Source organism: Eleginops maclovinus, chromosome 1 (genome assembly GCF_036324505.1).
Source record: "Eleginops maclovinus isolate JMC-PN-2008 ecotype Puerto Natales chromosome 1, JC_Emac_rtc_rv5, whole genome shotgun sequence".
NCBI lineage: Eukaryota > Metazoa > Chordata > Actinopteri > Perciformes > Eleginopidae > Eleginops > Eleginops maclovinus.
Window position 1 is genome coordinate 22,802,230 of NC_086349.1, and position 27,563 is coordinate 22,829,792.

The following is a 27,563-nucleotide window of genomic DNA, read 5'->3' on the forward strand; positions in this document are numbered from 1 at the left end:
TCTCTCTCTCTCTCTCTCTTCACACACACACACACACACACACGCGCGCGAGCTCACACTATTTCTTTCGGTCTCTCTACCACTCTCTCTCTGGGAAAAACCCGAGCAAGAGGAGAGCTGCAGAAGGGGGGAGGAGGCGGACTCCTTCTTCTTCTTCTTCCGATACAGCGGCGGCGGCGGCAGGATATTTATAAAAAAAAATATTTTAAAAAATTCACGCACCAACCCCCCGGTGCGGAGGAAGAGAAAAGCCACACGGATGTGCCTCCGAAAGCGCAGCGGATACCGCCCTCCGGACCTTATTAATGCCAAGATTGTGAGTATCTGATCGGCTGCTGAAACCAGCTTGAACACGGGTAGGGGAGGGGTGTTCCTTCCAGTTTAATTTCCCCTTTCCCTGGTCTCCAGTCAGCGGCGGGGCTGTTCCTCGCTCCGCGGTGTTGAAGGAAAGGTCGGTCTCCGTGATTCCTCCCCTCTCTCCTTTCCTTTCATTGCTTCATTCCCAAGAACGGGAAGCAGAGAGAAAATCTTTGTGGAAAAGAGGAGGAGAAGGAGTCGCGCGAACCCTTGTCTTGTCACCTTTCCGTGTTTTAATGTTTCTTTTAAACGGGTTTCTACGGTGTGTTAATGACACCATGTTTCTGTCAGGCGCACCGTCTTCAGCTGCTCTTTTTTTTCTTTAACGTGAACATAAAACAGGACGCCGAAAAACACACTAAAAGCTTATAGGTAGAAAAACTCTCGAAGCATTAAATAAGGGTTTGTTACTTTACGCGAGTTTTCCTTCTGTCTTTATTTCCTTCTTTTGGTTGTCATGTTCAGTAAGTGTGTGTGGGAAAGAAAGGGACTGTTAGTCTTTGATTGGTTGATAACCATGGAACCTTCAAGGCATGTTTCATAGGGGAGAACGGGTTCAGTTGTAACACAGGTCGTCGAGGCCCATGACAAACTAGCATGTGACAATAACATTTTGCATCAAACTTAATTTGTATAAATGCATTCTTTGCAAAAACAAGTTACTTATTGTGTATTTCCACTTTGACTTTCTTAGGCACATTTGGTGTTGGCAACCCATGGCATGTTGTCTTACTAGCCATGGCAGTACTCCCAATCTGACACATCCAGCTGCTGACACCACTGATACTTAGTTCTTCTGTTTATAGGCTCATTTCCACCGGGTAAATGGCTTCCATACTGTACATGCATAATAAATCCTTATGCTACCACATGTAGGGAAGTGGCCACAATTTGCAAACATTTTTGCAATACACGCCTGCACAAAGTCTTAGTGTGCACCCTCTGATGAAAGACTTAAAGACAGGACAAGTACATATATCTGAGGATACACTCTCTGGTAAAACTTACTTCTCTGGCAAAATGTATTTTCATGTCTAACAACCCATAGGGGAATTTGCTATCAGTGTCACAGGTTCAGTAGATGTTGTAAATTAGTTTGCATATTTTGTGTGAGTGAGTATGCAAGCTCGGTAGGTAAAGCGCTATCACTACAAATCCATGGCCTCCTTGGATAACATTGCATCATTTGTAGAGGTAGAATCCAGCACATTTTATGATCTTTATATAACAACATCTTCTCTTTTTTGTGTTGCACAGCGCCCTCTACTTAAACAACTGTCAAACCTTAATGCTGCCAGGCTGGAGAGTCAGTTGGCAGGTTTGTGTAATGTTCATCAAAACCAAAGATCATTTGGTAATTGTTTGCGGCCTTTAGATGGCACTCTTCTTATTCATATTGTTGTCTTGCTTTCTTGTTGGTTGACGGTTCAAAAATGAACAACTAGTGTTATGATGCCGTTTCTTTCCTGGATCTGTTCTTTTAGAACATGCTGATTTCCATTCTTAGCTTTCAATAGAGAAAAAAGGCTAGGGATAGTTGTTTGGCTACAAACTGATTTGAGGCCTCACTCAATGTCACTGATAGCAGAAATACAACATTTAATCACACTGACCAAGAGAATCATGTAATATAGATTGGTGTTGTCTAGCCAATATTCAATAGACATCATAAAGTTGCTATTGTTGCAGATTGGATTGATGCGTACCTACTCCATTCAGTAGACATAAAGGGTATGAAACCTAGTGTTTTATCATTTAATCACCCACTTAAGTTCCTTAACAGTGAAAAAACATGTTTTTGAGATACTGATACTTGATTGAAACCTCATAAGGAAGGTATAGTTGTTGAAATGGACCATATAGCTGAAATGGTTTTATCTTAACATCTTGAGTCCCTCTAGGTACCTTAGGTTGGTAGGTTACTATAAATTAAAACATGGGAACAAAACCCTAAACTCAGACAGAGTTATGGCCTTGCCTTGCCCATGTAAGCCTACAAATAGAACTCAACCCAGTCCATAATATGTCCCAGACAGATACAGTGACACAGTACAATTCAGCTGGTACTTGGGAAAATCACTTAACAATTCCTTTCCTTTTCACGCAGTGGTTTTGGAGTTTATTGCGACCTTGCTGTTCTTGATGGTATGTTTTGTGTAAACTGACACAATGAAGTTCCTACATGCTACTCCTACAGCAGTGCAGTAGTGGTCTTGGTGTATATATTATCTCATAAAGCATAACCTCCGTGTAAGATTTAGATTTAATATTCCTTTCGGGACTTATATGATTCTTATATAATTCCTGTTTATGACCATGTAAGGTGTTGCCTCTGGCCAGGCACTTTTAGGAGGAAGAGACACAGAAAAGCAGAAATGGCTGTTGTGTTAATGTACACTTAGAGCAGAGAGGATATTCTTCAACTGTTTTTTTGAAGTCTCCTTCACTTTGTAGTAAAAGCATGTGAATCATACTGGATAGCTTAGGGTGAAGTTATTGCTCAAGAAGGTGCTTTTGAAACTACAAATAAAGGTTGCATGAGGTGTCATACTTCTTTGAAACCACAGCTCTTTGTATTTCTTCTCTGTTTTCTATTTGGTGTGTCGGAGCATGTGGAACTGCTGGCTATCAAATGTCAACATCCATCTCCTTTTATCCTCATAAATCCTTGTGTTTTGAGGTCCATTCTTGAAGCTGGTTCGAATTACACACTGTTCAGAGAAAAAAAGAAATCCTTTTGAAAGGGAAGTGAGATTTTTTTTGTAAGGGTCCGGGCGAGGCTGGTGTTAAAGCCTTTATCCTACGTGACTGAACAAACAAAGTTAGAGGAGGAAAAGCATGATTAAACAGCTCAAAACACATTGAGAGTACAAACTTCCTCACAAATCACAGTCATGCACAGTCTTTCTCTATGATCTGCCATTTATTCAGAGATATTTTAACATAAGCAGTTGTATTCTTCTTTACCATGGACAAAAGGACCAATGGTATCAGGTATCAGACATGGAAACCTGACACTTATTTTGGGGTCAAAACCCGGTGATTAAAAAAACCCCACCTTTCAGATTTTGACTTGCACTCTTATCAGGAGTCAAGACGTTTTTGTTCTTCTTCTTGTTGCCAGTTGGTACACACTTCCTCTTCCTGTGTCTTTCTTCATGTTGTCTGTTGCTTACTTCCCCTTTTGTTTAAGTTGGTCATACCTTTTTCTTCCTCTGTCGCTCTTGTTTCTTCTGACCCCCATGCCCACACTTGTTTTCTTTGAATAATTTGTTATCTTATTGTTACTTTGGTGATTTGTGTCTTTGTGTCCATGTATCTGGTTGCCGTTATCAGAGGTGTGTGGAATGAGAGTCTTGTGTTCTTTCTGGTCAGTTTTTGCTGCTGGTTTGACATTTTTGAATCCATAAAAATCCCCATGTCATCACTGATATCAAAAGAAAACATCTCCCAAACATCAAATGTTTGTCCAGTAACCCTATTTTTAGTTGGACCACCACACATTTTTGAGTTCATCCAGTGGGACTTTGAAAGGATCACATCTAGAGGTCTGAGAGTCACCAAATCTGGAGTTCCAAGTGATATGCTGCCCCTGAGGCTCTCGAAAACAAGCTGCTAATTGTAAACTGCAAGATTTATTTTGTTTAAACTGACAGCACATTGTTCAACACCTTAAGATATTGACGTTAATTAAGAATCTGAAACCAGGGAATGTTTGACACCGATGCTCGAATGATGACTTAAATGTCTTGGATTGATCAGTTGTAGATTATGACGTCATGTGGTTGCTAAACGTCTTGGTGACACCGTTCAGAGTGAACTCTACGCTCTGTTTCTAGTATTCAGCAAAAAAATGTGCCACAGTCTTGGCTAAACAATCAATGTGTTTGGTTGAGAGTTGCATTGGCAGATATCGAGATTGAATTACCAAACTCAGATGTTTTTAAGTATCACAAATCAGTTCTGATATCCAAATGATAAACCAAGCAATACATTAGCACAGCCAATATCATCAGCGGTTACACAATAAAGCCTTATGTCAGCCAAATAAATACAGGAACATAAAGCAAACACATTCCTTGTGCTAATTCCTTGTCTACGTGTTCAAAAGGCCAATCTGATCTGCACCACATTTCAATATGAAAAAGTCAGAAATGGATCACCGCCTGGTTAGCCAAGGTATTCGTCGATCTAGTTTTGATTCCAATTGGGAACTTCTGTGGTTTATCACACCCCTCTCTATCCCTTTGTTCTTTGTTCCTCTTAGTTATCAACTCCAAGATAAAGAATCAAGAATAATCTTTAAAAAGTGTCTCCTGGGAAGTGTGGCCTTAGGAGTTGTCCTCACTTGGCAGTATAGTTCTGGGTGATGAAATCTTCAAAATTCTAATAAGGCTAGACGTTGGCTTTAAAATCAAATCAAAGAATTAAGAAGGTATAGGGCCCCTTGCCATTACACAAGTGTACTCTATTTAGCTTTTAAGTTCAGTCATGCTCTCTTTATGACAATTAAAAAAAAGTAGATCTCTGCTTTTGAAGTCTTGTTAGGTTGTAGGCGAAACTGAATTACTCTATTTCTCCAGAATTACTTTGTAGCATCATTAGCTTTCCTCATTGAATCTAATTGACATGATGAGCAACAACCTTGCTACTAATCTCTGTCTCATGGTTTCAATGTGAAATTGAAATTACTCTCTTGAAGGGAAAAAAAAAGACAAATTAAACATACAGTTAAACTTTCAGAGTCCAGCCACAGTTTAAACATCTTACAACTCCAAACCTTTTCTTCTCCTATTTCTCCTTTAAGTTGTTTTGGTCATTTTTTGTTACATCAGATGATGTTTGGCATATAAGGTTGTTTCAGCCTTGGTATAGTCCAATATTCACTGTTGCTTTAACCCTGGGTTGGTACGAGATGTACTGGGGATTAAGCCCTGGTCCCAAATTGAAATGGTTCAGTGTCATTTAATTTCAAGCCATGTCCTGGTCCAAAACCCGATGGTGTTTGAGCCCTTGTTTGGACAGTTATTCACAGCTTATATATCCTTGTTTTGGTCCAATATTATAGCCCTGTTTTGTTTGAATACTTTGTGGTGTTTTGGATTGCTTTGGTACATGTTTGGTTTTTAAGCCGTGGTTAAGCCCACTATTCAATTGTGTTAAGCCCTGTGTTGGTTCAATAATCATTGGTGTTTAAACCGGGGTTGCAACATTTCCTCCACTAATACCAATACCATACTTTTACTCATTTTATTTGCCAATACGGAGTAATGATTTGTTACCAGTGTTCTTTGTTCCTCAATCTGTATACCTTTACTTCACCTTGTATTGAAATCATTGGATTCAACTGTGAGAGAGGTCACGTGAGGACAGTGCCATTGGGAAGGCACCTGATTCAGTATTAGTATTATTCATTTGCTTAATGAAGTTTAAATGTGTAAATGTAACAAATGTCATCCATGATTGAAAGTAGAAGTACCTGACCTATACCATGATGTAACATGAGAAGACTCTTGATTAAATCATCTGGTCAGGAAATCCTCAGAATGTTTGCGTCAGAAAGGTACACGGAAAAACACACTGATTCCCTTTTTCTTTCACTGAACTTTTGGTCAATTTTGAGAGTATTTAAGGAAAATCCTTAGGATGACAGGTGGATGATTGGAACACGCACACTCATTATGGCCTTTTTCTCTCTCCCCTCGTGTGTGTGTGTGTATATGTGTGTGTGTGTGTGTGTGTGTGTGTGTGTGTGTGTGTGTGTGTGTGCTTTTGCCTGCGTACACCTTTTATTTTTGTGGATAAATATATGTTTCTCTGTATTTTTGTGGGTGATTTATCTGTGTGTGTGTGTGTGTGTGTGTGTGTGTGTGTGTGTGTGTGTGTGTGTGTGTGTGTGTGTGTGTGTGTGTGTGTGTGTGTGTGTGTGTGTGTGTGTGTGTGTGTGTGTGTGTGTGTGTGTGTGTGTGTGTGTGTGTGTGTGTGTGTGTGTGCACCTTTACATGCGTGTAATTTGTGTTTTCGGAATGCATGTGTTTGTGGGATTTCAAACATTTGTATTTACGACTCTGTATGTTATTGTGTTGCATTTCGCTTTGGCGTGGCGTACTTCTGTGAATGCATGATTGGGCGTACGTGTGTGTGTGTGTGTGTGTGTGTGTGTGTGTGTGTGTGTGTGTGTGTGTGTGTGTGTGTGTGTGTGTGTGTGTGTGTGTGTGTGTGTGTGTGTGTGTGTGTGTGTGTGTGTGTGTGTGTGTGTGTGTGTGTGTGTGTGTGTGTGTGTGTGTTTAAAGGAGAGGTCCGAGGCAGAAGGGGGGATGACATGCATGTGTCCGGCCTGCTAACATCGCTGACGACTCGCACACTAACCGACTGCCCGCCCTCGCGACATGACGGACGTACTGGTAAAGCAACTGCACCACTTCCTCTTTCTGTCTGCCGGTTTCCCCATCTTGCTTTCCTCTCTGTTTTCAACTCTTTTTGAATGTCTTTGTTTCACTGTCTGGATAATATTTTTGTACCACAAAAGCCTACCTGCTAGCAAAAGAACAGTAAATTATAGAAATAAACTATGTCATCATCGGCATATACTATCAGAGTCCCTTTATTGGTCCCACAGAGGGGCAATTTAAATTTGCTACAGCAGCAACAGAGCCAAAGTCAGCTGTACAAAAGAAAATATGCATTAAAAACATATTAAGATAAAGAAAAACACACAATTTACAAAATACACATCCTGTAAGGAGATGTAGCAGCCAGGTAAATATTACACAGTTATTAATAATGGCATATTTATGTTTATATATTGCACATCAATTGTTATTGCACAACTAGTCAGTTTTTTGTTGTATGTATGGGGGGGGTCTACCAGCGGCCATACAGTCTGACCGCTGCAGGAAGGAAGGACCTGCGGTATCTCTCTGTGAGACACCGCGGGTGCAGCAGCCTGTCACTGAAGGAGCTGCACTGTGCAGACAGGGTGTGCTGGAGGGGGTGGGACACATTGTCCAGCAGGGAGGACAGCTTGGCTGCCATTCTCCTGTCTCCCACCACATCCACACTGTCCAGAGGACTCCCCAGCTGGCCTTCCTTATCAGTCTGTTCAGTCGCTTCCTGTCAGCAGCCGAGATGCTGCTGCCCCAGCAGACCACACCATAGAAGATGGCTGATGCCACCACAGACTCAAAGAAGGAGGAAGGAGTGCCCCCTGCACCCCAAAAGACCTCAGTCTCCTCAGCAGAAAGAGTCTGCTCTGTCCCTTCTTGTAGAGAGCAGCAGAGTTGTCGGACCAGTCCAGTTTGTTGTTCAGATGACCTCGAACTTGATATCTTGTTGGTTGGGAAGTCCTGAATAATTTGTACCTACTACAATCTTCTATTATTGGGTTTAGGCTGGTAGTCAGGTCAAATATTTACTTCATGTTGATGAATAAGTATTTGACACGCTGAAACGGATGTAGCTACTTAATCAGACTCACCAAATTCCACAAGCTACTGAATCGAAACAATGTGGTAAATACAATCTGCATAAGCTTAAATTATTAGTACCTGATGTGACGATATGAGTCATAAATTGATGACTTAAAGTCATTCCTATGGAGTTTTGTACCCGAAATCCGAATGTAGGGTCCCAAATCATCATGAAGAAAATGTGTGGAGCACAAACATTCCTGGAGACTTGGACTGTATTTTGGCCAAGTGTTGAGCTTGAACAGCACTTGAAACATTAGCTGGGCCGTGACTTATGCCATTTGAAGTGTCCATGAAAACACAAAGTAGAGAGTTTGAGAAAGGCCCAGTGTCATTGGAGTAGTTAAACCCAAGCCTAGTTTTCTCTCAACGTGACTCAATTACAGTACAAAAAGAAGTATAAAAATGTACATTTCTTTAACCTTTAAATAGTGTATGTTTCAACCTGAACAATCCAGTATTTGTTGAGTCCTCCTGTACTTGTCATTTCAGTGTTTTCTATCCCCTAAACTGTCTGAAATTTCCACGTCACCGCCATTGTCGACTATATATAACTTCCGCCAGCTTATCTCTCTTATCTGCTTGTTTTCTCCCCTCTCACTCACCCTTGTATCCTTCTATCTTTCTCTCTCACTGTCTCCCTTACATTGTTCTTATCTTACTATCCCCCGTTCTTCCCATTCCCTCCACCCTTTCTCTTTTTTTCTGTCACTATCTTTGCCCTTCACCCGCTTTTCCCATTTCACGTCCCCCTGGTTCTTCTTCCCTCTCCCCCAAATTCCTTCCTTCCCTCGACTGATTCTCCCCCTCCTTTTTATTATACTCTCCTGTTGTCTCTCTCCATACTATAATCATTAATTGTAATGTTCTCTTATGCAAGATGCCATTAAGGGAACTCCATAAATGTTGATTATGACCTACAGTGGTGCTGTGTGTTTACTGTTTGGCCTTCATTGAAATGCTGTGAATATTTGGGCTGTTTGGTCCTAACTTTTGAAAGTTAACATGATGCAGGAAACCCTGAGCCATATCCAATTGTTGAACATTTTTATTCCATTGTTCTGCTGCTATAACGGCCTCTGGTCCCTAAGCTGGGCAGCAGGGATTTGATCCCATTCAGCCACAAGAACATTAGTGAAGTCCAAAAGTGATGGATCAGATGTGGCTCTGAGTCAGTGTTCCAGTTCATGCTGAAGGTGTTGGAAGGGGTTGAGGTCAGGGCGGTTAGGAAGCCACTCAAAACTGGGGAAAAATGTAGTCTTGAACCTGTAAGCGAGGGTTTTTTTTAATGTCGAAACAAGAAAGGGTCTTTCCCAGCTGTTGCCATGAAGTGTGAGAAATGTTGTCTGAAATACGTTGAAGCAATAATACTTTGAAACTTCTAAAACCAAACCATGAAAAGCTGATCCAGACCACAAGATTGAGGACAGAGGAGTGTACTTTTGGCCCTGTAATGTACACCTTAATTCAATCAGAGGAAAGCAGAACAACAGCAAAGCTTCTCCCAGTTTTCTGCAAATAGCTGGCCTCTTTTCTTCACTGTCCTTCACATCAAAGAATAAAGAAACATTCCTGTCCCATGCATGAATGCCTGGAGCATGTATGCAGCTGGAGGGAAACATAGTCAGATTTGTAAAGTTTGGTGTTCTTGTGAAAGGGAGAAACAAGTCTAGACCTGACTCCAGGGGTGTCCAAGTTTAGAGGAAGAAAGAGTGTAAATGTTGGGTTTTGCAGCTTTTCCCTTCAAGCCAGCATGGCATGAATAGGCCCATGCAGTCATTTCGGGAAGGGTTGGGTTGTGTGTGTGTGTGTGTGTGTGTGTGTGTGCGCGCGCGTGCACGTGTGGTGTGTGGGTGGGCGTTTGTGTGTAGACACCAGGTCTGATTCATCAAGTTTCAGAAAGAAACCAAGAAGCCCCGTGTGTCACAATACCTCTGACTCTGTTTCCTGCCTCGCTCTCTTTCTCTCTCCATCTTTTCCTGTTGCATTGGACTGCATCTCCTCTCTCTTCCTCCTTTACTTGAGTGAATGCGTGTTGATTGATGGAAACGTCGGAGCTATTGAGAGAGAAAATAAAAAGAAGGACCCGTTTGTTCTTTTCATTCAGTCGTCCGTCGTTGATCCATCATTGAACCGTCTTGTCTCCGGTGAGCCGTGCTGCTGAATGGACTCTGTGTGCTTGGTTTGATTACTCTGTAAGTTTCTCAAAGTTGTCTCGTTGTAGCTCAACAGAGATAGTGATGAAATACTAGGGGTTAGTGGTTTGATTCCATCGCTAGCTGCTCATCTAGTTGATAAGAGACTATGTTGCTGATATTTATGTGAGATAACAACGCCTCTGTGGGTTGCTGAGAACATTCTCTGTTGCCTCTCAGAGGAAACTCTTACGACAGCCCTGGTAGATGAAAATGCATCGTCATCAAGCTTTGGACAGGACCGTTTTTCTAACTTCCTAAAAGGTTGACATCTCGGGGAATTACAGTTTTCATATATTTGGTCTGATAAACAACTAATAAACTGTTTACTATTCTACATGGTTCAAAGATGAGGTAGAATGGGCACTTAAAATACATAAAGCTGAAATCCAGTTACAATATCAGCATTACTTCAAACACATTCATATTATTTTAAATCAGATTATTTCAGAATTCACTTATTGTGGAGTTGTCAGCAAGGTATTTTTGATGCTAACCCTAACATCTGAGAATGAAACGGATATTGCAGCTGTGCAAGAACTGTCAAGTCACGTGATTGTTTTAATGGCAATGCTTATACTGTAAGACTGCAGCTTCTAAAGCCAAAGTTATGTGATCGTTTTTTTGTGCAACCAGCAGTCTAAAACCCACCGGTAAAACATTAATACCTTGGAAGATTTATTAGAATACTTTAATAATGTAATATATAAATGTTTACAGATTACTTTCTGTTCATAAACTAATTCATCTTTATTTAATTTTTAGATAAAACTAATTATTTTACGGCTGATGGATTCAAAACTCTGTCAACATCTTCTTTCAAGTAATTTACCAACAACATAAAGTGGGGATGTCTTGGTCTCTCAACATGATCTCTACTTCTGAATAAAAATGATACTAATGGTTAGAACCAATGGGAAATGTGCAGCTGTTGTGCAAAGTTTAGGCAACTTGTAGTCAGTATGTCACTTTTACGACAAAGTAATGCTAGTGGATAATGAATGTGTTGGCTAACTATTGTTATTTAGCATTTACTAATTTCAATCGAGAAATGTTATCAGAAGCTGGGAGAGCTCCAGTGTCTCCAGAAAGTCTGGCTGTTGATGGACACTTATTTTAGCTGACAAAAAGAGATGCTTTAAAAGCTAATCTCCCGACCACATGTTTTGTTCTTCCACGTGTTTAGCGGTTTCTAGCTGCAGAGATGGAATTTTCTTTTGATTGGTCTCTGTGATTTGTCCTACGGCTGAGCTAAGATGTTCTTTTTTAAACAAAATCTGGATAATCAGACAGTTGTATATATCATTTTGTCACATTAAGTGTCTTTGTGTTTGTGCTTTCTTGTTTTGGACAGAAATTGCTGTTTTAGTTTAGTGTTTTAATGGGATGTTAACATCTGTGTGTGTGTGTGTGTGTGTGCTACAGTATGTTTGTGTACTGTACTGTAACTGCACTTGTAGCTTGCTTGTTAGTTCATAGCATCTAGTGTGTGTGTGTGTGTGTGTGTGTGTTTGTGTGTGTGTGTCTTTAGCAAGGCTTATCCATATAAGGTGAGGAGAGGGGATGAATTTTGAACTGATGTGATTTGTCACTGCACTCCTCTGGAGAAAACCTTGAATCTGTCACCACCGAGCACGTTAGGCCGGATTTATAGACCCACTTACTTACTGTGTGTGTGTGTGTGTGTGTGTGTGTGTGTGTGTGTGTGTGTGTGTGTGTGTGTGTGTGTGTGTGTGTGTGTTTGTGTGTGTTGTAAATTAAGAGAGAGAGCTTTAGTGTGAAAGCAAGAGTGTGTGTATATTTTCAAAGAAAGAGTAAATGAAGAGAGACAGATAAAGAGCGAGTGGAGAGGATCACACTGCACAAGGTGTGTGTGTGTGTGTGTGTGTGTGTGTGTGTGTGTGTGTGTGTGTGTGTGTGTGTGTGTGTGTGTGTGTGTGTGTGTGTGTGTGTGTGTGTGTGTGTGTGTGTGTGTGTGTGTGTGTGTGTGTGTGTGTGTGTGTGTGTGTGTGTTCTACAGTGCATTAGCAAAGCTTTAGCGGTGTTTAACATGTCAGGGCAGAAGCTCGTCTCCATAAAACATTTCTGTCCTCTTTTACCGGATCTGGGCTGTGACTCACTAAAGTTCACCTCTACTGTTTGTAAGAATTAGAATAACGAAAGCAACACTGGTGAGAACAGAACTAGATTTTTTTTATTCTTCACGTAATATTGACGAGTCATGGAAGTGCCTCCGGTAGATGATATCGTTTGCATGGTTTTATCACAGCATAGCCAAGCAAACTGTTTCAGTTGGTGAGGAGAAAAAATCCCTGCAATTGTGTACAGTAAGTACCAGTATACAAGATCGACTAAGTGATAACGAGTCAAAAGTTGTACTTTGTAATTGTACTTTATAATCTATTATTTAGGAGCGCATGCACAATATAGCAGAATGTGGTTTATTTACACTCGGAGTTAAGAAACATTGCTACCATTAATATGCAACATAATGCATGGTATTTGCGTAGTAGTGCGAAAGAAATGTGGATGCTTCAACATCTCTGATCTAAACGTTTGCTGCTTTTTGTGTTCAAATAATCACTTATCTTCAAAGACAAACGGCACATCTGAAGTTCTATTGAGTCGAGACACACAGGTGTTTCCTCACCTGAGAGTGTTTTTAGGGGTAGGCACTTCACTGGAACCATTCCAACTTCATAAAATCATTTACAGATTCCTGGAAGTGGAAGAGGGTATGCTAGATGGTGGTTGGTTTGCAGAAGTGTTGCAAAAGTCAAAATAGTTGGAACTAGGCTGGAAAATAAAACGTATTAACCAGTGTGGTCTAAAGAAAAAGATCTTCATCCAAAGTTGAGTATTTAGAAAGGGTTTTTTTGTGTATGTTTATTCACATAATTAACATTAGTGTCATTAATGTCCCCATGCAGTTGTAATAGTTGTAGTCTGTCCTGAAGTTGTCACTATTATGGGAAGACGCCCCAATCAACTTTAAGCTTTACTGATTTGTTTCCATCAAGGTTTAGCTTTTTGGCAAAATGTCTTTTTAATGGTCCACTAAAGCAGAATGGAATATCTGTCAACAATTGTCTCCATCTGACACAGCAATGAATCTGAACAGACCGCCTGCTTTCAGATAAAAACACAACAGGGAGACAGCATTTGAAACTGATTTTAAAACTTGATCCTCTTCGTTGATTTTGTAGAAAAACCATGTGTCAGGGATTCCCTTCTTCCATCATTTCACCATTGCGTCTTTTGTTCTCGGTGACACCGTTCAGAGTGAACTCTACGCTCTGTTTCTAGTATTCAGCAAAAAAATGTGCCACAGTTCACTAACTCTTACATTTTAATGTTCTTTAGTGTAAAATATTAAACCTCAAACCCACGTGTTGCTCACAGACAGGCAGCAGTTGTTGCTTCGCTTGCAAACTGACAGAAGATGGCCTTCCTTAGTGCGTTTTTATCAAATCCCAAACCATGCAACACTCTAATTACCTTCCTTAATATTCTCGTCTTCCTTTTTGTTTTCTATCCCTTGATTTTATCTTTAAGAAACCCAGTCTTCCTACTGCAAAAACTGTAGATATTGCATTGTATTAATAAAGTAAAAATTAATTTCTCCCTTATATTTCATCTCACTCTCACTTGATCTATCATTTTGAACCACACCTCCCTTTCACTCACACTCACACACACACACACACACACACACACTGGCTGTTGGCGATCAGGTGGTGAGATTATGGTGCAGTAATCTCCCAGATTAATACTTAAAATGAGCGCTTAATTACTTAAACCCTGCTGGCAGGTGCAGCTGTGTGTGTGTGTGTGTCTGTGTGTGTGTGTGTGTGTGTGTCTGTGTCTGTGTTTATCGACGTGCGTACAGTACACACAATCCCTGGCAGTGCCTCTCTCTCTGAATTTAAATTTCGTCTTTGTTTATTGGCACGGTATGTGAGTCCATCTGTGCTGCCAGAGCAGGCAGAGCGACAGCCGCACAGTGCAGGTGACAAATATTGTTTGATATTTGAATGTATCTGTTATTAAACTAATGTTAGCAAATATGCATTGAATAACATTTCTTTTTAGAACAGCTCCAGTGCAGCTTTCACGCTTCAGTGGACAAAAAAATGATCTTTCTATCTTTTGAAGAAATTGTGACAAAATTACATTTTACCATCCTGTCGAGACAAATTTGAATCGCAACTTTAAGAATACTCATCACGAAAGCTAGTGAAACAGAGGCGGTTTGTGCACACTCGATTATGATACACTGAAGCTTTACCCATTTGCAAAGAGATTGATAATTCTCCTTTGGGCTTCATCATGCTAACAGCAACATTTCAGAGGAAGCGCTCACTGAGCTAAAGCTAACGTTCTGCAGTAGTTCCTAAATGTCAAATAAGTTCAAGCTATTAGAGTTAACACATGAATACGCATTGTTGACCATTTACAAACCTTGATTGTGAAGCTCTTACACAAACAATATGATGTACAAACAACCTTATTTTTATGGTGTTTATTCTCCTCCATTTAAGCGGAAGCAATGCTAATCGAGTAAACCTCATCATGTTCATTTAACCACAAGTTAAAGGCGTCCCAATTAGGGGTAGCTATTGAAAGAACGTACTACATCAACACATTTCTCAATGTGATGGAGGGACAATTAAAAAAGGTCTGCTTTTTAGCCTGCGACCACAAGCAAGGCATTTATGATCCAGCTAGTCCCTTTGAGTTTTTTATTGGTTAGTCGGTGTGTGTTGGGGCATTGCAGGTTCAACAACATGTATGCACTCTCTGTCAACGTCACCAGGATAAATAAAGGTTAAGAAAATATTTACCAAGATGGAAAAGGAAGTGAGGTCGTGTGTGTGTGTGTGTGTGTGTGTGTGTGTGTGTGTTGTGTGTGTGGTTCTGTGGCTTTTTAATGTCATCTAGCTTAATCAGATTAACACTCAGAATCCTGTTAAACACACACAGACACACACTAAAACTCACGTGGGACAAAAGGAAGTGAGACATCTGCTCAAACTGAACTGCTCACAGCTTCTTCCTTTCTTCATTTCTTTCTTTCTTTTTCATTTCTTTCTTTTTTCCCTCGAATTTTAATCTGAACTGGTAATGAACCTTCCCATGTTCAGTCATCACTTCTAGGAAACATCAATTCACACACACCCACGTTTCGCACAGACTTGCCTTTTCATACACACACAAAAGCAGAAACCTAATATCTGTGTTATGAAATGATGTGGCTGCTGATGGAAGAGGAAGGGAGGCTTCCTGTCTTTGCTCTGCACTGCAGGTAGATTGTGACATAAGTGCAGTGTGTGAGCCGTTGCTATTCAAGTTGTGTGTACGCTCACACACAGTGTACATATGCCTGAGGAATAGCGGTTGCCAACTTGGTTAAACACATTAAGAGAGAAAAGTGCAGTTTACTTAAATGTTCCAGTTTGTTGTCTTTAAGCCAAGTGGATCATTATAAATGCTTGAAGCCCCGCCCCTTTTTCTTTGTTTCTGCTCCACTTGCGTCTGTAACTCTGTGCATTTTCTCAATGGGTGTCATAAGAGTTGGTGTATCAGCCTGTCTCCAGGGGCTGTTGCTGCTATGACACCTGCGTTTCCCTACAGGGACCCATACAGGTTTATCTTATCTTATCCTATCTCAATGCCTTGTTGTCCCAGTGGCTGCAGGTCAAAAAGTGAGGTCAAGTGTACCAAAGGACAAAAAATCTAAAGAAAAAAATCTCGAGAGCTGTGGAAAGGACATACAAAATAAGAAAGTCTGTACGTGTGCCGCCACACTCAGATCATTTAGGTGGATCTCAAACTGGAAAACAATTTTTGGAATGAAAGAGGAATAAAAAAATGTTTTTGTAGTGTAGATTATTTGCATCGTTCCATACTGATGTAATGTTTACATCTGATGCTTCGTCTTTGTCACTCAAGCGCAAGCAAAAGCCTTATTGTTCATGTATGTAGTATCACAACCAAACTGTAGAGCTGCTTATGTATTAAACGTAACCACACTTTAATAAACAAGGTGAAGTGCAGTTCAACAGTTTGTATTTCAGAAGTATTACAAAAATATACATACTGTTTATTTGACGCACATTTTTGTTTGGTTTTGTGCATGAATTTAAACATTTTTGATCATTTTCTTGAACCTCTGCTCCCTCTTTACAATAATATATGGACTGGTATATTGGGTACTGTCTTCATGTGGAATCAATGCTGTGTGTAGAAAAGAAAGTTGTTGTAGGTTACCGATATCATTCACAGATCTACACCAACTATCCTTCCGTATTCACCCACTGTCTGGAGTGTTGGAATCTCACACACACACACACACACACACACACACACACACACACACGTACACAGCAGCTGGAGGCTAATGTAAGCTGAGCTGTAGTTTCACCGTTTTTCATAAATGGAAAAATAACAAATGCTCTCAATCTATTAATCGACTTTGTATTATCTGCTCACACACACACATTGTCAGTGTGTATTTATGTGTGTATGTGTGTGCTTCCTTTTCTCTGTACATCCAACTGCACCTTTGTGTTTACATATACATGTGTCTCTGTGTGTTCTTTCCTACAGTATGTGTGTATTCTTGCGCTCCTATTGTGCACATGTGTGTGACCACATGATGGGGGCCTACAGTATGTGCCGGAACATGTGTGACCGAGGCCGACAGTACAGTATGTGTGTATTTACCCCTATAGGCGTGTTTCTTAACCCCTTGCTGGCCCACGATTATAAATAGCATCCGAGCTGTGGTCCTGTTTTATTCTTTGGTCTATTTTCACAAAGACAAGAGTGTGTTTTAAATAGGACATGGGTACAGAACCCAAAGTCGAGAAAGCTGTGTTTCTGCTGGTGTGTGTGTGTGTGTGTGTGTGTGTGTGTGTGTGTGTGTGTGTGTGTAGTGTGTGTGTGTGTGTGTGTGTAAGGGTGTGTGTGTGTGTGTGTGTGATCACAGCGCAATCACATGATGCATCACATTGCACGGTCTGTCTCCATACCCGCTCTCTTTCACTTCCTCTATTCTACAAAGTGTCTCTCTATCTCTCTTCTTCCATTCCCTCTGTTGTTCCTCTCTTCCTCTTTTACTTTATATAATCTCTCTTGACATCTTTAACCATCTCTCTCCCTTTTTTTTTTAATTCTCCTGTATCTCCCCCTCTTTGTCTTCTCCCTATCCATTTATGCCCCATGTTCCCGCTGTCTCACATCAGTTAACCCTCTGGACATCTTTTTTCTAAGAGCGTTGACCAGAATATGGGTTATTATTTTTGTGAACAGTTCTTTTCTGTTCATCTGGATTTAAAATCAGCAGCTTTGTGTTATTTTTTGAAGTCTCAAAGCAGGTTACACTCCGGAGAAGTGCTCATAACTGCCTTTTAGACCCTGAAATGTGCTAACAGACAAATCTCTCTTTCTCTGCCATTCTCAGCTTTCTTGCTCTCTTTCATGTCAACTACAATTAAATTGTAAGTGTTATTAGCATGTCTGATTCAGGGAGGCAGTAGTGTGGTAAAGTCTGTCTGGTCTTAAAGACTAATAATGTTACCAATCAAGATTTAAAAACAAACAAAAGTGTATTCTGTTATTGTTCACTTCAGACCCTTTAGTTTGAACTCATAATCATCAATAATTTGCAGCTAACTTTGACACACACACACACACACACACACACACACACACACACACACACACACACACACACACACACACACAGCACACAGGCATCTTGTTTGTTGTCTAACTCCAGCAGTGATGTTCAAGCTCTCCTTATTCAGACACATTTCTTCATGTTGGAACATCCAAAACAGGCCTAAAGTTATTTTCTTCCCATCTTGTATGTATTCTTCTTTCATAACCCATGTGTGCTCTCAAGACCCTTCTGATGTATCCCTGTTAGGGAACCATTAAACTACAGCATATAAAGAAGGTAAAGCTGGACTGGCTGAACTTGCACCTGTATCAACAATTGATTAAATATATATAATATTTCATTTTCTGCAAGTTTCAAGTTATTTGCTAATAGTACGTTATACTTTGCAGGTTATGTAAGAGGGGTTTGGAGTTGGTTAGCAACTTTTCTCTATGTTTGTTATGCATGCACCAATAACAAATTCCTCGGCTATGAACCTGATTCTGATTCGGTTATGTTTTTTTTATTGTGATATCTAATGCGATTCAAATACTTCTCCACCGCTGTAAGTAGGAGTTCAGACATAACAGTATCTGTCTCTCTCTGTCTCTCTGCAGTACACTGGTCCGATCCCGGCCGAGCGAGGGGGCGAGCTGGCCATGGGGGGGGGTCGCAGCGAGACCTCAGCACTGAGCGGGACGGGAGGGGGGCGGGCCATGACCACTACCCAGAATTCCCAAAAGCCAAACGCCTGCTGCTTCTGCTGGTGCTGCTGCTGCAGCTGCTCATGGTAGGAGACAAAAACACACACACACACACACAGGTCAAACAGCTGTCTTGATGTGCTGTGGTCATGTCACCACATCCGTAAAACACACAATGCTGCCTTGTCATAGTTGTAATATACTTTACTATGTCAGTGACTTGACAAATTGCAGTTTTTGTCAGTAAAGCTCCAGCAGTGTGTGTGACTGAGAATAGGTGTCAAATGGATCTATGGCACAGCAAAGCTTTTCTTAGTGTAGCATTGTTTGCCCGCTTTCTCTTCTGCAAAGTGTGCAACTGTCTGCACAGATGTCAGAGACATGCAGGAGGAAACACTGGCAGCCTGAGTTAACCAATCACAGTTGCTGTGGTTTACAGTTTTCAGCCACAGAAACAAGCATGCATACTAACTTTCTACGGAGGTGCAGAGGAGCCTTTGTTGTTTGGAGGCTGCACAGGTTATAGTGTTATAATCACATCAAAGAAAGACAAACTGAGTTTGTGTGTGTGTGATTAAGAGCGTCTATTGACAGAAATGATATAATATTCTTAACTATGTTTTTGTATAGTGTCTACTCACCGTGAAACTAAGAGAATCTACACAGAGAGCATTATGATCAGAGCTGGATGATGGACTAAAGATGGCGCATATTCAATCACTTGCCTAGCTCTTATGCCAGCATTTTTCTCGCCAATAAAATGTGCATTGTTATGACATCATTTTAAAACACTTTTTTAACCTCCAATGAATAAAACTGGATAAGAGTCATAATTGACCTTGTGTAGAGTTCTGCAAGAACCACTGTGTCCCTTAGTGGTGTGTGTGTGTGTGTGTGTGTGTGTGTGTGTGTGTGTGTGTGTGTGTGTGTGTGTGTGTGTGTGTGTTTCCTGCCTGACAGCAGTTTAATCATGTCAGTCTCTCCCTGTCAGGAATGAAGAGGAGAGACGGAGGAGGAGGAGGAGATTATCACAGGACACCAAGATGGAAACCATACAAAACTGTGAATCTTGGTGAGTGTGCAGTGCCTCACACACACACACACACACACACACACACACACACACACACACACACACACACACACACACACACACACACACACACACACACACACACACACACACACACACACACTGACTTTTTTGCGAATTGGAACATTTTTGATCATTTTCTGGAACCTCTGCTCTCTCTAAATCTGAAACAAAACTACAGTTTGTAAAGTCATCATACTGTTGTGATTAATATATACTAAATATAGTTTATATAATTGTTCCGATGCTTACATTAAACATGGGCATGCTAGGATATAGGACCTGTTTTTGATGTTAGATGAGGAGTCATTGGGATTCATCCTCTGGGGACCATCAAAATAAAAGTCATTGCACTTCTTTAACACTATATTTAAAAAAGATAGTCCAACTTTGTTCATGGTCTTTGCTCAGAGTGAGAACTTTCTAATTTGACTTCTGAATGCAGGATTTATGGGATATTTCACAATCTTAACGCAGATGTGGTGCTGATAGTAACAAGCAGTGACTAGAAATACAACCCAAGACAGAAACTGTTTTTTGTTTATGAGTTGAATTCGAATCATAAGTTAAACTGTAATGCAGAGGCATTTTGTAATCCTATGACTCTTTTGTAATCAGTAAGCTTGGTCATAAGATTTGGACCATGACAGTCATTTGACAACAAATACATTAATACAAAAACCACTGAGGAAATGAAGCAACTTTCCACTCTTCCTTGGTCAGCACCAAACCCTCAATGGAAGAGATCCGGCTGTGGTCTCAGTCCTTCGACAAGCTGATGAGGAACCCAGCGGGTCGAAATGTTTTCCGGGAGTTCCTGCGGACAGGAGTACAGCGAGGACAACATGCTGTTCTGGCTGGCCTGCGAAGACCTCAAGCAGGAGATCGACAAGAACGACATCGAGGAGAAAGCCCGATCCATCTACGAGGACTACATTTCCATACTGTCACCGAAAGAGGTAGGAGAGCCCAGTGTGTCTCACAGAAACTCGAGGTATCTGAGCGGGAGGCGAGGCCGCTTTCCTCAAATAATGATTAAATAGCAAGTCATCTTCTCCGGGGGGGGGTGGGAACCAACAGTGATCTCTCCCACGCATGATCATTTGTGATTCAGGGTGAACAGGAAGATTAGATGCTAATCAAAGATGGGTCTGTTGCAAATGCGTTGCAAAAGAGAATCTTTGTGCTGAACCCAGCTCCATGATAAAGTAAGATTTGACCCGTTTTGGATAGTGAATTAAATCTGAGGTGACCCCTCTTTTTCTCTAACCCTAAATCTGAACGTTTTAAAACACTTACAATTAGTTTTTGTTTGTGGTTTCTTCTATGTCGAAATCACTTTGCTTTAAAGCACTAAAAACATTTGAATACGTCGTTTTTAGTCCAAGATTTTCCGAGATTGTTACAGCAGGAACTTTTTCTCCTGTTTTTTGTTTGTTTTACTTTTTAGTTTTAATGACGTCACTCCCCGGACAGACTGTTCCCGGGGGATGCAGATTCAAAGTTTGTGTCATTGTTTGAATTCCAAAAGATCTTAGCTCGTTAATCACTTCAGGATGTTTTACTGCGAGGCGAACGTTGCTCAAGATCTCTTTCTGGTGTCTCTTTGAAATGAGCTGGTTTTCATTCAGTGACCGACAGTGTTTTATAAACATTTTCTTATGTAAGATCCCGCAGATGCATTTTGTTTTTCACTGTCTGTGTTCTGTTGCCTCATCTGTGCCCGCCTGTCCGCCTGTCCAACATTTTGATTCACAATAACTCAACAGCTCTTCCCATAAAGACACTCTTTTGATATTAATGGTGCCCAGAGCTGATGATTTCAACCTGAGGCATCAGCATCCGAACATGTTCCTGCTCCCCAGATCATGAACCCTTTTCATTTTTCTCTTACGCTATCATCAAGACAGGGAGAAGGGTTACCCGTTTAGGTCTTTCTTCAAGCAAACCGGCTGGATATCGCATGGCTCCAGCTTCTCAAATGTGTAAATATGTTGCTTTCCCTCGTTATATGTCACTGGGCATTACTTTCCTGTTGCCCTCGGGTCAAATTTGACACATTTGTAAATGTTTTTCAGTTTAAGGGGGTTATTCCATCTTAATGTCACAAAAATAACATGGATGATTCTTATTTTATTATCCACTGAATTATGTGTGCAATTTAAGTTTATAGCATGCTGCCATTAAAGATGTTAAAAGGTGCTAAAATGTACCCTCATACAACCTTGATATATAACAGTTCTTGATTATCCATCAAGAAATGTACCAATAGTCTCAACTATATAATACACATTTCGATTTAGATCGTTTGAGCTCCCTTCCTCCAGAGATACAACCCAAAAAAAAGGTTTCATTTTCTGTTAATAATGTCTATTGACTATAAATGCCAAAACAAACAATGAATTTGGGTTTTTAAAATTTGTATTGTCAAACCGAGGTAGGAATACAACACAGAGGCTATCGACTTTAGCAGATTGTCTTTTGAACAATTCTCCCGAGTTGATTGGAGTTCACTCAGAACACCTGTGGCTCCTAATTAAGAATTGAGAACAGCTTGATGCGTCCACCTCTCAGCCAATCAGGGTGTGGCGACGCCCTTTCCTTAGGGCTTAAGAGAGGCGGGGAATTGCACTCCAGGGCAATGCGATCCTTCCTCTGCTCAATGCACACAGATTCCAAATACGCTCCTCTTAAGGGTCTTTTGAGACTCATTTGGTGTTTCATTTTGATTGAGGGTGATTTTGGTCATTTTTCTAAATAAACTAGACTGAAGATTTTCTTTTAAAAGCCATCTCACTATAGGTTACCTGCACCTTAACAGATGTTTTATGAGTCTTTATTTTGGTATTTTGTTTATTTTTAAATAAAGGACACATTTCCTAGGAGTCAAAGAAAAAAAGACGTGCCTATTTTTTGTTGTGAAGGCATTAATTTGTTCAAGAATTGTATTTTTGTTGTTGTCGGGACCTGGTTTTCAGGCTTCTTCTGTGGTAATCTGCAAAATAAGTACCACCACGGCTGTGTAGATCACAAGCCCAATCAAATACATGTAATAATTCAAAGGATAAACCGATAATTAGTGACTAAAGCTGCTGCCCCACATTACTATTATTCTTTCCAACACTTCCAAAACGTTATAAAGCTGCAGCCTCTGTTGTTCTAGAAACGCTCCGTGTTAAATGCCTCTGATGATTCTTTATCTCCTCTTAATTTTGTTTCCGCTGCACATTTACAGGTTTTGATTTGTCAGCTGTTCAGCACGTGCTCAGCATTCACACTAAAACCCTGCTCATGAAATGTGATCCCTGCTGAAGTGGGTATTGCTGGCGATAAACTTAGACACACTATAGTTACTCTCACACACAAACACACACACACGGGGAATTTGTTAGCGCTTTTCTGGTGAGAAATGTAGCAAGCGTTTTCTGCTTTCCAGCTATTTTTAACTTACTGACTGACTGTGAGTGTGCGCGTGTTTAACAGTGACTGCTTTATTTAGTCCAAGAGCTGGAGGCTTTGCTTGTCAGGCTCCATCCTCCGTGTGTGTGTGTTGGCATCTTTAGACACTTGTGTGTTTGTATGTACAGTTGTCTGAATGTTTCTGTGTGTGTGTGTGCAGTGTGTTTACAGGAAAATATAAATTGCTGCTCTCACCTTCTGGCAGTGGATGCTTTTTATAGACACACACACATTAAAGTACAGAGATATAAAAACGTGTGAGTTTGGCAGAGAAGATGCATGCCAGGCTGTCCGTCTGCATGCCTGACCTTGGTAAAATGCCTGTGTGTGTGTGTGTGTCTGTGTGTGTGTGTGTGTGTGTGTGTGTGTGTGTGTGTGCGGGTGTTTCCTAAATAAGAACAGTGGGAAAACAGAAGAGATAGCTTGTCATTCTATAAATATCTGCTGTGTGTCAAGGCTGTGGAGCGACTCTCAACTTGTGTTTTCAGTGCTGTTTACTGTGTGTATTCAAACCTCTGTGGAGTTAAATTAATAACAAAAAGATCAAGCACAATAGTGGAAATAATATTCCAATACACACACACACAAACCAGGATTATAGTCGTATATTTAAAAGTCCGATATTTTAGGAAAAATGTGATCATTTTAAAGAAAGTCGGAAATTCCAAAAAGTCGGAATTTGGAAAAAAATCTGATGTTTGAAAAGAAAATAGAACGGAAAAATAATTGGGACTCAAAAAGTTGGAATTTTTGAAGATTATGATTAGGGCCACATGAAGAAGGAGTGAGGATGATGAGAAAATAATTGTACATTTTTAAAAGTCCAAATTTAGAGCAAAAAAAAAGGCCAACATTGTTTTTTAAATATCAATTTTAGGACAAAGTGATGATTTTGAAAAAATATTCAGATATTTTTAAGTCAACATTTAGAAAAAAATCCAGAAATTAGAAAAGAAAAAGGCAGAAAATAGAAGTTAACCACCTTTCCCTAGCCTCATGTAGATCATTCACCTGGTGAGTGTTAATGAGGTTGATCGATGTGGGCTTTATAAATAAGGACAACAATATTACTTCATTCCCAAGGTTTGAATTCAAATGAAATAACAAGGAAAGTCAACCCAAGTGGTTGCTTGCACTCCTGCCCACTTGTATTAATCCAGATGAATCTCAATTAGTAGTATGATTCTATTAAAGGATATAAATAAATAATACTTAATGCAATATAGGCATTCATTCTTAGGCCTACACGTCATCTACATCTTCTATTGTGCATACCCCCATTCAAATGTGTTGAAATCTATATTGATGGCTTTCAAAGCGCCGCCCACCTCAGTAAACACTGAAATGTTGACTTTATTTGGTGATTTTTACGACAGTAAGTAGTCTAACTTTCAGAGTTACTTTCAAATGCTTAATAAGCGTGGGTAACAGCGTGATGTTGATGTTCACTGGGTTGTTTCTATGACCGGCTGAATGGTGTGTCACTTAAAATATTGTCCCATATGTCTTATGCTGAAAGGTGTTCATAGAGGAAGCATTGAAGCTCCTTTCCTATCCTCTAGAGATTTGGATCAGTTCTTTTCATTCAGTACAGGCATCTTACTATCGGCCTAAATGTATACTGATATATCTTTGATAAACTAATAAGACCGATAGTAAGATCTAAGTGTTATGAGACCAGCCTCATATTTCAAACAGGTCTCTCTCTCACCACTAATTCACACAGAGCGATATGTTTTTAGAAATGGTTGAAGACTTAAATAATATGCTAAATCATCAAAGCCATGCATTTTATTCATCTCCTCTCCTCACTGAACTCCTCTGCCTCTCCCTGCAGGTGAGCCTGGATGCCCGGGTTCGAGAGATGATCAACAGAAAGAGGCAGAACCCGACGCCTCACGTGTTCGAAGACGCCCAGCTACAGATCTACACGCTGATGCACAGGGACTCCTACCCACGATTCCTCTCCTCCAGCATCTACAGGTCGCTCGTTCAAGGCGGGTCACGTACCTCCTCCGAGTCCTAGTCCCGCCTCCTCATTTTCGTCTCTCCCGATCCAGAGCTTACAGCATGGATGCCAGATCATTTCATCGCTTCTCTCGCACACTCCTCCCAGTACGAAACTTTTTCCAAAAAAGATCAGACGACTCCACGGTCCATTTCCAGGAATCCCAGATCTCTCCGATTACTGCCAAGACTTTTTTTCACTTCTTGTTTATTCCTCAATAACGTTTAGTCCCGTTGCCAATAACCCCTTCTCTCCTTCCTTCTCCAGTTTGTTCTCATAGAATATTTTTTTTTACACTCTTTCTTTACTCCGTTCCTTTCTCCGTCCCTTCCCATTTTCCAGTCGTATTGCAATAATATAAAAGAAAAACCACAATAGAGATAATGCAATCCTAAATTCAATTGATAAATACTTTAAAATGTAAAAAATGTTTGCATGAAACCAAATCTGAAATAGTGTCCAGACTTGATTAACAGCATTTTAATGAATCAAATATCTTAGGTCAATACTGATATTGAAATAAAACAAATCTGATAATGCATATATTATATTTCTAAATAAAATGTAGATAAATACCATAATTCTTTCGCTTATAAAACATTGATGTAAAACCCTTACAAAATTAGATATATCTGCTAATGTTAAATAACACTCAACGTAAACTGTTATTAATTAAGGGTCCCTTAATCACTTAATGAACTGGAAAAATGGTTAAAACATAACCGTTGTGTTGTCGTCACTTCCACTTACATCGTTTTTTTTAACCTCTCAACCTATTTTTCTATCTAAGGACATCTCCTCCCTCCTCATTACCTCACCTTTTTCCTCTTTTTGACCTTCTAAACAGAGAAAAGAAGTATTTATTTGGGATTTGTGGCGATTCACATGATTACTTGGGAGACTTTAATGCATTTCAATGGGAGAAATACACACCTGTGCCATCGAAGTGGATTTTTACATATTAGCCCCGCCCTTCATGTCGTCCAATCACCTTTAAGAGCCGGTTAAAGGTGAATATCCCTGACATCCGCCCGCCTCATCACCTTGTTTTTCCACCTGTGGTTTCGAGAAAGTCGACAGAGAAAGATGGATCTCATTCCTTCTCTTTCTCTCCTTTCAACTGGAAAACACAGGGCGCTCCCTCCAACCCCTGCGACAAACCACAACGAAAAAAGTGCGTTTCTTGTTTGCTGTTTATTTATCCACTCGTCTGCTGGCTCAATCATTTCACTCCTGTGATAAACAAAAAGGACAAATGGATGGATGTCAATTCCCTCCGACTACTGATTTACAAACAGACAAGACGTCTATTTTTTAAGAGAAAACTATACGGAACATTTCAATTTTGTTGACTTTTCTTTTTGTTTCTTGAATTTTCCCACTCTCACCCCTTCCTGGATTTTTTTGCAAAAAGAGGGGAAAAAAATCCTCTTAGAGTGTACTGATCCCCCACCCGACCCAACATCACAGACACAAACACACACACACACACACAGGTGCAATAAACACTGGAGTTTGGAAAAAAACACACACATTTACACGGTTAGTGTTACTATATTTCAGAGGATCTTTACCTCGTCTTGCTAAATTCAAACCCTCAGCATGATATGAACAAGTCTACCAAAGTAACCGTTATCATGTAATATTTCACAATCCACTCCGACCCATTCAGCTATAAAGAAGAACTGCACCCTACAAAGTCTGTTACTGTTGAAATACAATCATGTAATCATATTGAGTGCAAGGCTATGAGTTTTTTTTTAATGGTTAGGCTTTAAATAATAGAGAGGAGTAAATAAGGCAGAATCAATTCAATGTACACTATTAATTGATCTTCTCAACAAACGATTCTTAAATGTGAAAATTGGATGCTTTTTGGTATTTTTAATGACTTTTAAATAGATGTTCTCTGCCATTCGGCTTGATGAAACAAATTTGGAAAATATGTTGGTGTTTGGATCGCTAATGTGCTGTTTTATTGGTCAGAAAGGATGATAAAAGATCAAATGTCCTCTCTAAAGGTCCTAAAATGTTTAGTAAAGTTATCCTTTAAGTATAGTAATACAAAACACACACACACACACACACACACACACACACACACACACACACACACACACACACACCAGGGTGGCCTACCTGGGCACTGCTGCTGCTGACCTCTGCCTCTGTGACCTCTCACCTTGACCTCACCACTGTCTGTCCCACTCGGACGCCTGCTCCTGATTGGCTGCAGGAGGCTGTAGGGCTGAACTGTGGTTGGTCAATTCAGGAAGGGGGGTGGGAGGAATTCCCAGGTGCAAAAAAGTATAAATATATATAGATATATTATTGAGAAACAACTAATAAAAAAAAAAATTGAGAAAAAAAACATGTTATGTAAGATGGGATGCTTACACCCAGTGCTTCATGGGAAATGTAGTTTGAGGAAAATGTTTGTAGTTTTCTGTGCAGGCAGAAACAACAGATTTAAAAAAAGAGATGCCTAGATCTTAACCAGACCGGTGACTCAGAATGCATTTATCTTAGTATTGTTAATGTTATTTATTTTATATTTTGTTAAAACTGTGATTTTAATTGTACATATATAAACGGAAACCCTTGAACATCCA

The 27,563-nt window shown here is 40.2% G+C and overlaps 1 protein-coding gene across 1 annotated transcript; it reads left to right on the plus strand.

Annotated features, from left to right (window-relative positions):
* Positions 1–34: 34 nt before the first annotated feature.
* rgs19 (regulator of G protein signaling 19) lies at positions 35–27,563 on the plus strand. Its single transcript, XM_063885338.1, is given in 6 exon segments — positions 35–316; positions 18,305–18,477; positions 19,383–19,463; positions 20,208–20,310; positions 20,312–20,443; positions 24,781–27,563. Coding segments are annotated over 6 exon segments (735 nt in total). The 5' UTR covers positions 35–259; the 3' UTR covers positions 24,970–27,563.